An 11,228-nucleotide genomic window follows, 5' to 3' on the forward strand; every position below is an offset into this window, starting at 1 on the left:
TCAGGGAAGCAGGTGGGAGTATCTGCCATGCAAGAAGGGGGATATTGGGGCCAAGTAGGAGAGAAGGGAGTAGGGAAGAGCCTAGGTGAAATGAAGGTTTGTGTCGGAGATGGCCTGGTAAAGAAGAGGAAGGTGGAAGAGACAGGAGGGGGCAGTTTGCAAAGGTATGTGTTTTCCCGAGCCAACTCCAGACTGCTGGGTTCAGGGGGCACAGGGTCATGCAGCGCCCATCTTTCCCCACCCCAGTCTACCAGGCAGACCCCCTTGACCACCTCCACTCCCACTGGGAAACACATGCTGCAAATCAGGGAGGTCCCTCCTACAGTCTTCCCATGCTACAGAAGGGAGCATCCTTCCTACAGTCTTCCCACTTAAAATTTTTTAGGGAATTGCCTCCAGACAGCAGCTGGGATCAAAATGCTGGCAGTAAGGCATGATTCACTCTGTCCTCAGAGGGAGCAGCCGGCTGCTGAAAGAAGTTTGTTTTTCCTTCCCCCACAAGCCAAAAGCACGCCTGCCGTGGGGCCCCAACACCTCATGCTGACAATCTCCTTCATTTTCAAGGCCCGTGGCAGCCTGCCAGCACGGACACAGCCGACCCTGGAACGATTACACGTCTGTTGACTACAGGGTAAGGTCCAGCACTGCCTCTACAACCGCAAAAAAAACAAAACAAACCCTCTGCAGTGCTCGTGCCAAGTGGCAGGGCCAAACCAGGCAGCTTTAGTACCAAACCCTCTGGCCCCGCTTCAGCCCTGCACGCCCAGGCCGGCCCTACGCGCCCTCACACCCCACAGGTCCGGTGCTGAGCCCCTGCCGGGTCCCTGCCTCGATCCCACAGCCAGCGGGGATAACGTGCGCTGACTGAGGGCTCACGAACGCAGATCACCCCGCCCTGAACCCTGCTCGGCCCTAGGCCGCCCGCCTTGCCTGGCCCCGGCCGCCCTCCATCCCCGCTCTCCCTCACGACCCTCCCGCGCCGCGCCGACATGGCCGCCACAAGGCGGGGCCGGGCAGGCCACACTCAAGATGGCCGCCGCACCACGCTGGGGCGGGGTCGGGCAGACCGCGCTCAGCGCAGCCGCGTCGCAACGCGGGTGCGATTCCGGGCAGGCCACACTCAATATGGCCGCCTCTCAGTGCCTCGATGGACGCGGCGGAAGGCCAATCAGCATGCAAGGAGGAGGTAGCGGAGGGCGGGCCGCGGCTAGCAGGGTGCGTGGTGCTGGATGCAGGGTTGGGTGCGCCGCGCAGCCGCTGCCACGTCGCGCTGCTCTGTGGGGCGGCCCCGGTGGGAGGCAGCAGGGACAAAGTGTCCTCCGTTGCCGCCCCCTCCGGGCCCTGCCCACCCCCTCCTTCAGGAGACCGGGGCCCTGCGGGCAGCGGGGGGGTGTCCAAAAATTTTGTCCTCCCCCCCGCCCCGGGAGACCCCGGTGGGCGGAACTCGGGGCGGGAGCCGCGGGCCGCGGGGACCCGGGCGGGGGAGCACCGAGGCGGGGGGGGGGACGCTTTGAGCGACGGACGCGGCTCCGTTCCGAGGCGCGGGGATGAGCGCGGCGCTGCCGAAGGTACCGGCGGGTCGCGACCGGTTGTGGGAGACACCGGGCCCGGCCCCGGTACCGGGGGAGGACGGCGGTGGGGGGGGACAGGCCCGGCCCCGGGGGAGGGGAGGGGAGGGACAGGCCTGGGTCTGGGGACAGGAGGGTCAGGCCCAGCCCTGCTGCTGGGGAGTCTGGGGGGGGGGCACGGGCTCGACCCGGCCCTGGGGGGGGTGGGGGGAGGGTGCGTCCCTTGGGGGGATACAGGCCTGACCCTGAGTTAGTGCCTGCCCTGGCGTACCTGGGCCAGGGGCAGAGACACCCCCCCATGCCTCCTCAGGCACTCGGGGATCACCCCAGAAACACAGGGTCCGTTACAGCCCCCCGCCCTGTCACTGCCCTCGGGGACCGGCAGATCCCTGGTCCTCCCTGTCCCTCTGGTCGCTCTTTAGGGACGTTGGTAATTACCCCCCTCCCCCCCCCCCCCCGGTTGGCGTGATGCAGCTCCTGCCTGCCAGGGTTGTGGTGACGGCAAAGCTCTTTGCTTCGCGCTGCCTTGGTGATGGATGAGCTGCGTTTCCCTCCATCCGTGTGGAGCTGGAAAAAGCGCGAGGGTTGTTCACGCGGCTGTTGTAACCTGGAGGCGGTGGGACGGTGCGAAGGATGAATATGATCTGTAACCGAGGGGAGGAGGGCCTCCTACCCCAACTTGTTGGATCCTGAAGCAAAGCGAGGGGGTGCAAGAAAAGGTTACCGCAGTCGTCATCTTCCTCCTGCTTCATCTCTTTCCTCTGAGTTGCGGCAGTATTCTGGGGAGTGACAGTGGCTGGAGGCTGCGGAGAGATTGGGAGGGTTATTGGTATGTTCAGAGGGTCTCGGATGTTGTTTTGCTGGCTGTGTTCTGGCAAGCGCTGGTGAAAACTCGCTGAGTATCTGCTGTACTGTTTGCATTTTGACCGTGGTGGCTCATTGCAGGTGCTGTGCTTGAAGAAGGGGACGTTGCTAAAGCAGGTGTTTGCGCTCAGCAGGTGAGTGGTCTGAAATCAAACCCAGCAAGTAAAACGCAGTATAAGGCATATAAAAACACCGGGTCACTTCTACTGACAGTGTCAGAAAACGTACGTGACAAAAAAAAAAAGTACTTTTTGCCAAGGAAAGTCTTTTAATTGTGGAGGAGGAACTTCCAGCCGATGCCCAGGAGCTGAAAGGGCTGTAGGATGTGAAGAAGAAAAAGTCTCTTTGCTAAGGGGATCTGCCTGTGTTTGAGGGACTTGGGGTGTGAGCCTTTGTTCAAGAGATTGGCCAGATATGTTGTGTTTCCACAGGTCGTGAAATCAGAGCTTTTAACGATTATCTTGCTTCCTACAGAGCAGCAACACCCAGAGAAAGCCGTCTGTGTGCTGCAGGTAAGGCCTCTTACGAATCCAATGCAAGGCAAAACTTCATTTAGATTGTAAATATTACACGTTTCAGCATTTGTGTCTTCCTTTTAAATTTCTTTTACCCAATTTTGGGCTGGTTAAATAACCTGAGCAGGTGCTTTTCCACCTCCATAACTTTTTTCTAACCTTTTCTTCTGTTTCCCTGTTCTTGGCTGAGCAGGTGCTCCTAGTCATGGTGTTACACTGTGGAGTGACGCCAGCCAGATGCTATTCGCTGTATTACTGTCCAGGAACTGACTGACACCCCTGTGGGGTCCCACTTTAACATTTATTGAGCTGGTGGAGTCCACTGTTGCAATTTAAAATAGAATTTTATTTTTATGTGGAGGCGAAGTATAACTGAGTGGCTTAGATCCTTGGTGTTCAGTTTCTCTTTGCTGTTCTGAGCTTCGTTTATTAAAATGAGGGTTATTAAGGGTTTCGTTGTACCCTGGAGAAGGAAGTATAAATAAAAGCCGATGCCGTTTTGATTTGGCTTCCTAGCACACAAATATTTGGACAGGGCTGGATTTAAAATTAAGTGGGGCTCAGATCCATCATAGCAGCATCACTGCTGTCGCATAACAGGAGACAGATGTAATAGTTCATCAGTATCCTCACCATCCACTGGTGCTGACAAGTCTTGTCTTTTTTTTTGTTTGCCTGAGAATCCACCTGGGAAATGAGTCACCTTTAATCTCTTCCTCCCTTATTTGTTGCTCACAGTAACCAACTGTGAATTAGAATCATAGAATCATTAAGGTTTGAAAAGACCTCTAAGATCATTGAGTCCGACCATCGACCCAACACCACCATGCCCACTAAACATGTCCCTAAGTGCCTCATCTACACGTCTTTTAAATACCTCCAGGGATGGGGACTCAACCACTTCCCTGGGCAGCCTGTTCCAATGTTTCACCACTCTTTCAGTAAAGAAATTTTTCCTCACATCCAATCTAAACCTCCCCTGGCACAACTTGAGGCCGTTTCCTCTCGTCCTATCGAGAAGGGACCAACACCCACCTCTCTACTCCTTTCAGGTAGTTGTAGAGAGCGATGAGGTCTCCCCTCAGCCTCCTTTTCTCCAGGCTGAACAACCCCAGTTCCCTCAGCCGCTCCTCAGCAGACTTGTTCTCCAGACCCCTCACCAGCCTCGTTGCCCTTCTCTGGACACGCTCCAGCACCTCGACGTCCTTCTTGTAGTGAGGGGCCCAAAACTGAACACAGTGTTCGAGGTGCGGCCTCACCAGTGCCGAGTACAGGGGCACGATCACTTCCCTACTCCTGCTGGCCACGCCATTTCTGATACAGGCCAGGATGCCATTGGCCTTCTTGGCCGCCTGGGCACACTGCCGGCTCATGTTCAGCCGGTTGCTGACCAGCACCCCCAGGTCCTTTTCCGACAGGCAGCTTTCCAGCCCCTCTTCCCCAAGCCTGTAGCGCTGCATGGGGTTGTTGTGGCCGAAGTGCAGGACCCGGCACTTGGCCTTGTTGAACCTCATACAGTTGGCCTCGGCCCATCGATCCAGCCTGTCCAGGTCCCTCTGCAGAGCCTTCCTACCCTCGAGCAGATCAACACTCCCGCCCAACTTGGTGTCGTCTGCAAACTGACTGAGGGTGCACTCGATCCCCTCATCCAGATCATTGATAAAGGTATTGAACAAGACCGGCCCCAGTACTGAGCCCTGGGGAACACCGCTCGTGACCGGCCGCCAACTGGATGTAACTCCATTCACCACAACTCTCTGGGCCCGGCTGTCCAGCCAGTTTTTTACTCAGCGAAGAATTGTAACAGGCTTGCTGTGATGCACAGGCTGCCTGCATGGGGCAGAGATTGGCCGAAGCCTTAGCCTGCCTTTGCTTTCTGTCAAAGAACCGAGGACAAATTCTTGCCCCCAGTGTGGATTTTGGGCTCTCAAAGCACCCGTGTATGTTTGTTAAAAGAAGGGCTGTCTGCCATTCAGCTGGAAACATGTTTGCTCTGCTTTGATTTTAAGGTGATGCACTCGTCAGTTGCCACAGACACTACAAATCCCGTCCTACGCATGGTATTGGGAGGTTTAAATACCTGCTCCCAAAGGAGGTAGGCATAAGAACTCCCCTACCGTGGTTGCTTTCAGCTGACCCATCTTTTTATGGTCTGATTTAAATGTTAGTATTATTAATTCCATGGCTGATGAATCATATTAAAAAGGAATAATGTAATTGTTTACTGCTACTTTTCTTGGTAGAGAGTGTTATGTTGCATGAAGTACCCACTCACAACACTGCATAAATCCTTCCTTTTGTCCAGTACCTTCTTGTTTAAATTAATGAGTAGTTTTGGGAGGGAGGAATCTCTTCCTGATGCTGAATTTAACACCCCAACTTCAAATTACTGCAGAATATTGTGAGCAGGTCTTACTTGCATTTAAACCTTTTACCTTCCCTGGAATTTGGAAAGACGACAATTTTTGTGGAAGGAGGAAACAGTAACTCATCTAGACAGCTGCCTCGAAGGCAGGAACTGCAATAAAAAGCAGTTTGTTTTCTACTCCTTGGTTTCTTCTGGAAGAAGTTGATCATGGTATGCACGTATTTTCTGTGTGAATTCTGCCGTGCTGCCATCCAAGAACTGCACTGCTCAACTTGAGAACATCTGTTAAGATAATGTCATCCCAGTTTTGTAGTGGGGGAAAGTGAGCACAGATGGGCTGTGATATGTTCGACATAGTTCAGCAAACCTTTGTCAGAGGAGAGTACCCTAGCATGGTCTCCTGTGTGGGCAAGGGTTACCGTTTTTTATTTCCAGCTTTGTTCAAAACAGATATGCTTTCTATTTTTTCTAAATACAGGCTCCAAAGAAGAAGAAGGATAAAGTACAGATGAAAGAGATCAATGTTGGAACTGAATACGAGTATGGCGATGTCAACATCCAGATGACTTCCTATGATATGTGTCTCGTGGAGCATTTTGCTCAGTACGTGCATAAACTCTGCAACCGACTCTCCATTAGAGTGAATGAAAGGTATGAGGAGCGCGGCTCTGTGCGTGTCATCCCTTGCAGTCACGTTGCGCTAGGCCACGTGAGGCTCGTAGGCGATGATACCTTGCAGACAAGGGCGCGGTCTAATCTCTCTGATGGATTCTCACATGTAAATCCAAATCTTCTCTCGTCTGCCTGGTGTTCTCTTTTTGTGTGTCTGCATGGTTTTGGATGCTTTATTTGTGTAAGGAAGGCTGAAATGGAGTTGTTCAGGCACTGACTGAACAGAGCTCAAGGAAGAAAATAGCTGTTACTTTTCATTCTTTTGAGAAAAAGGCTTAAGCCTGTGGGTGCTGAGCCCGGGAATGTAGGCTTAAGTATTGCTGACTTTTGCTGCTGTTTTTTCTTTATAGTGTTTTATCCAGGCTCTTTCCTCTGTGCATATATTGCGGAGTAAGCGAGTGGTACTGAATATACAAACTAGAATGAGCTTGGGAACCCCCTGAAGATTGCGGGAGAGCCACCCGCTGCTTTAGTTTAGTAGTAGAGGATGCTTCAGTTGCACGCTAGAACTCCGAAGCAGGTGCGCCCCCGATAGCAGCTTTGCTCATTTTAATGAGGCTGAGGAATGTGATAAAGCTCCTTGGTGCCTGCAGTGCACCCGAGGAGCTGTAGGCACTGGAGAAAGCACTGCGTTGCTGTAAGGAAGCAAAAACACTTAGTGGTGATTATCTGAAAGGTGTATCTTTAACTGTACCTCTGGGTATAAACACTGGTTCCTGCTCATGTCGATTAAATCTATCAAAAATCGTTTTCTTTATGTTGATCCGCTTTGCTGAACTGTCAGCCGTGGATCTGAAATCCTGTGCCCACAGATCAGTCGCTTGTAGTCTCTCTGTGATGTCTTTTGCACCAAACGGCACTAAAAACTGTGACACGTTGGTGAGTGATAGGTGTTTGTTTTGAGAAGGATACCCGGCGACACTAAGAAATTACAATTCTGTCAGCAGCGATGCGCTGGAAAGCATTGGCAGAGAAATCCCACAGCCTGCGACTGTTGATAGCACTCTTGGTGTAAAGCGTTATTACCCCATATCGTGCTTGTGCCCTCTGAGCTTGGACTCGGTGTGCAGAGTTCAGTGTGTACAGAAAGAAATGATTTGCCCTCTAAGAGCAAAATTTGTAGGGTAAAACGTGGGCGGTAGGATGTAGCCTGTTGTTATTGATGCTGTGCAAGTGGAGATGGGGGAGAGGTCTCTGGAGTAACGCTAACCGGAGAGCAGAATCTGATCCAGTGCCCAATTGTACTCCTGTTAAATTCACGGAGGGGAATCATAGAATCATAGAATCATTGAGGTTGGAAAAGACCTCTAAGATCATCGAGTCCAACCATCGACCCAACACCACCACCCACTAAACCATGTCCCTAAGCGCCTCATCTACACGTCTTTTAAATACCTCCAGGGATGGGGACTCCACCACTTCCCTGGGCAGCCTGGTCCAATGTTTCACCACTTTTTCAGTACAGAAATTTTTCCTCACGTCCAATCTAAACCTCCCCTGGCACAACTTGAGGCCGTTTCCTCTCGTCCTATCGCTATGGAAAATAATGTCTTTTGAGTGGTGTGTTGCAGCAGTGGTTTTTAGCTCTGTTCCCAATGAGAATAGGTAGGCTATTACAAAATAAGTCAGAACTGTTGCTTTAAAGCTCTCCTTCAACTATAAAGAAGTTAAAATTTCTCTTCTCAGGCTGGTGTTTGTAGCTGAAACAGGTTTTTGCTGACAGTAGCGCTGCAAGCTTTTCCCTTATCTCTTTCCAGTAAAACACCCGGCTTCTGCCAGTGCTTGATTTGCGAGATACATTGTTTGCATAATTAATTTCTCATGAAAAGTTAATCTCCTTCCACATTCTCTGCTGCTGGAGGTTGATTCATTCCTGTAAAGTAGTGCAAATCTGGCCCTCCTGTCCTAAGCACTGACCTGTGGTTCCTGCAGCTACGCGATGCCCACCAAAACCAATGAAGTGCTGTTCTTGGAAGAGCGAGGTTCCAAAATGCAGCTGGATGCAGTCCTTACTACCCATCAGAGGGTTGTCCAGGTATGAGCTGGCGTTTGCTGATAGTGCTGCGGCTCTTGTGCAGCACCTCCTATCTCGGGCTCTCAAAACCCCTTAACAATTGGAGTTCACTCCCTCGAACAAATTTGTGCGTAAATTGAAGCACAAAGAAGTCTAATTAAATTTCTTGCTAAAGGTTACTCCCAAAGTAGCAGCAGAGGAGGGGTTCCTGGATTATGTATTTCAGCCAGAAGATGCATTATCTATTTTATGCAGAATACTTGATGCAAGGGGTAGAAAACTCATGTTTAAGGATGAACGATTGGACAAACTCGATGAAATTTAAAAATACCATTATCAGGGCCAGCTTCAAAAGTCTACAGCTGATGGAGGTAAATAGGTATTTCTCCTAAGTGACTTCTTATTTTATAGTGTGTTCCCCTGCTATATGCTAAACCTCTGCTGAATTACATTTTGAACCTAGAAGCAGACTTTTTCCACTGGAGAGAGCTGATGCGTGGTTAACGCTGGGGCTTGCAGGTTTGCCGTGGCAGCCTTTGTATTAGAGTCTCACCTAAATTAGGATCTTCATGCACGGTTAAGTCTCTTTACGTGCAGGAGAGCATGCAGGCGGAGACGGGAAGCACAGTGTTCATAGGGAAGAGCCAAAACGAGAGCTGTCCTGTACGTGAGAGGTGAGCGCACGAAGCAGAGGGTGCTTCTGTAATGAAGTGGTTGACTGCCACAGGCTCACGCTGAAATGGACTCTCTTTCTGTGCCATTAGTATAACGAGTCCATTTTGTATGTGGAGTTTTGCTCCCGCAGCACTTTTATTTCTTCTTTCAGATCAGCGGTTTGAGTTCAACGTTTGCACCGATACTCCTGGAAATTATTCAGAGTAGTCAGCCTGAAGGGGTCCATCTGTTAGTGAAAGAGGTATGTTTAATTTTACCAATGCCTTTGCATTTAGGAAGCAGATATGACGCGTGACGTGAATTTGCTTTGAAAATACAGACCTGGTCCTGAGGCTACTCTAGACTTAGGGATACCCAGGATCTCCCAGAACCAGGCCCTCACTTGGTCTGTGAAAAACCATTACCTCTACTTCTTGATGAGTGTTTCATTTTCCATTTAGCCTCCTATAATTAGTGCCACAGAAGGTACCTTCCCAGCCAATCCTATAGATCTGTAGGAGACGGCAGGTTGCAAGTTGCTTCCCTTTGCTGCCGCAGATTCCCTGCGACTCAGAAGGGAACGCTTTCCTTCAGCAGTGCTTCACAGCCTCCTATCTGGGAATCACCAGGAACTTCATGGAGCAGTTGGTAGCAAAGCTGCGACTGGAAACCCAAATGCTGTGCCCTGTTTTGATGGAATTTGCTCTGGGAGGGGTTCAGCTTGTTTTCCGCGGAAAGGCCCAACAGTTTTCTCAGCACTGAGGACTTCAGGACAGAATCATAGAATCATTAAGGTTGGAAAAGACCTCTAAGATCATCGAGTCCAACCGTCGACCCAACACCACCAGGCCCACTAAACCATGTCCCTCAGCGCCTCATCTACTCGTCTTTTAAATACCTCCAGGGATGGGGACTCCACCACTTCCCTGGGCAGCCTGGTCCAATGTTTCACCACTCTTTCAGTACAGAAATTTTTCCTCACGTCCAATCTAAACCTCCCCTGGTGCAACTTGAGGCTGTTTCCTCTTGTCCTATCGCTTGTTACTTGGGAGAAGAGACTGACCCCACCTCGCTACAACCTCCTTTCAGGTGGTTGTAGAGAGCGATGAGGTCTCCCCTCAGCCTCCTCTTCTCCAGGCTAAACAACCCCAGTTCCCTCAGCCGCTCCTCATCAGACTTGTTCTCCAGACCCTTCACCAGCCTCGTTGCCCTTCTCTGGACACGCTTCAGCACCTCGATGTCCTTCTTGTAGTGAGGGGCCCAAAACTGAACACAGTATTCGAGGTGCGGCCTCACCAGTGCCGAGTACAGGGGCACGATCACTTCCCTACTCCTGCTGGCCACACTATTTCTCCACTTGCTGGTGGACCAGGCATAAGGAGATATTTAAACTTCCGTCATTTTACATTGAGACAAAACAGTCCCAGGAAGCCCTATTTATTCAGGGAGAAAAGATTTTTGCGCCCTGAAAGGCAAGGCAATACAGTAAACTCAAATATGAAAACACAGTTGGCTTCTTAAGTGGCCTTTGAAGAACGTTTAGTTATCTCCAGCTTTGCAAAACCAGAAGGAATACAGGAGAAGGTCTCTTGAGTCCAGTAATCTTCTCTGCTTTGGTCACAGTCCCGTCTCTGCCTTAGGGCTGCCATTTCTTTTTTTAATTTTGGCTGATGGCTTTGTCTCTGGAGGGAGAACTGTGACATTGTGCCATTTGCAAAGTCATTGCAGTCTGATGCAGGAAACCCGGGGGAGAGACCCAAACTGGCTTCATACGACTGGCAGTGCAGGGGAGAGATTGAAGCTTTGGGATGCTCTTGCAAAGTTCTGGAGAAAGTGGCAGGTCTCCTCAAGAAAGTAGACGCTACGGTGGTAGGCAGTGGCAGAGTTGAGGGCGTCCAGTCAACTTCTTGAGCACAATGCCACTGCTCACTCTTCCAAAAGCAGCTAGCCAGGTGAGGAGGAGCCTACAAGGCCGAATTTTAGAGCCTGTGCCGTGACCAAGCGTGTCCACGGCTGCCACGTTCGCTTGCTGCCAGAAGCTTTCTGCCCTCTCTGCTTTACCCCCAAGCAGCTGCTCCTGTTGGAGGCTGGATGTAAGAGAGGAGGCTTAGAGCTCTGCTGCCAGCGTCCAGGTTGAGCTGCCCACGAGATCCTAGCCTGCAGCGACTTTCCACTGGGGCTTCCCACTCCCTGGGTTCAGTGGACATTTAAGTCTTCTATTTTTCAACACTTAAGTGGTCCTCTTTGGGAGTACTCAAGAGGTGATTTTAATTTGATTGGGGTTGGTTTTTTTTCCCCTCCCTCCACAGCACACAGAAGCTGACTTCAAGAGCCGATTAAAGTCTCGACCGGAACTTGAAGAGCTGCTAGCGCAGATGAACTGAGATGAGGAAGAACGCTCCATCCGCTTCAGAGCCACCCCTGGGAGAGCGAGGCTTCTCCTCCGTGGCTGCTCAAGCCTCCAGAAGGTGACTTCATGAGCATTGCACTGATAATTTGGTGAATTGGAAGAAATTTCCACTGTCGTCAAGCAGCTTGTCTTAATAAAGACAAATACATGTGTTTGTATCTGA

General features: G+C 51.0%; 1 protein-coding gene across 1 annotated transcript; it reads left to right on the plus strand.

Moving 5' to 3' along the window:
* The first annotated feature begins 1,473 nt into the window (after positions 1-1,473).
* On the plus strand, positions 1,474-11,228 carry MRPL48 (mitochondrial ribosomal protein L48). The gene is made up of 8 exons (XM_076328524.1): positions 1,474-1,568; positions 2,514-2,566; positions 2,907-2,944; positions 4,957-5,042; positions 5,794-5,966; positions 7,920-8,022; positions 8,828-8,917; positions 10,965-11,228. The coding sequence occupies exons 1-8, from the start codon at positions 1,548-1,550 to the stop codon at positions 11,037-11,039; spliced, it is 639 nt and encodes a 212-aa protein (XP_076184639.1). The 5' UTR covers positions 1,474-1,547; the 3' UTR covers positions 11,040-11,228.

Source organism: Aptenodytes patagonicus, chromosome 1 (genome assembly GCF_965638725.1).
Source record: "Aptenodytes patagonicus chromosome 1, bAptPat1.pri.cur, whole genome shotgun sequence".
Lineage (NCBI taxonomy): Eukaryota > Metazoa > Chordata > Aves > Sphenisciformes > Spheniscidae > Aptenodytes > Aptenodytes patagonicus.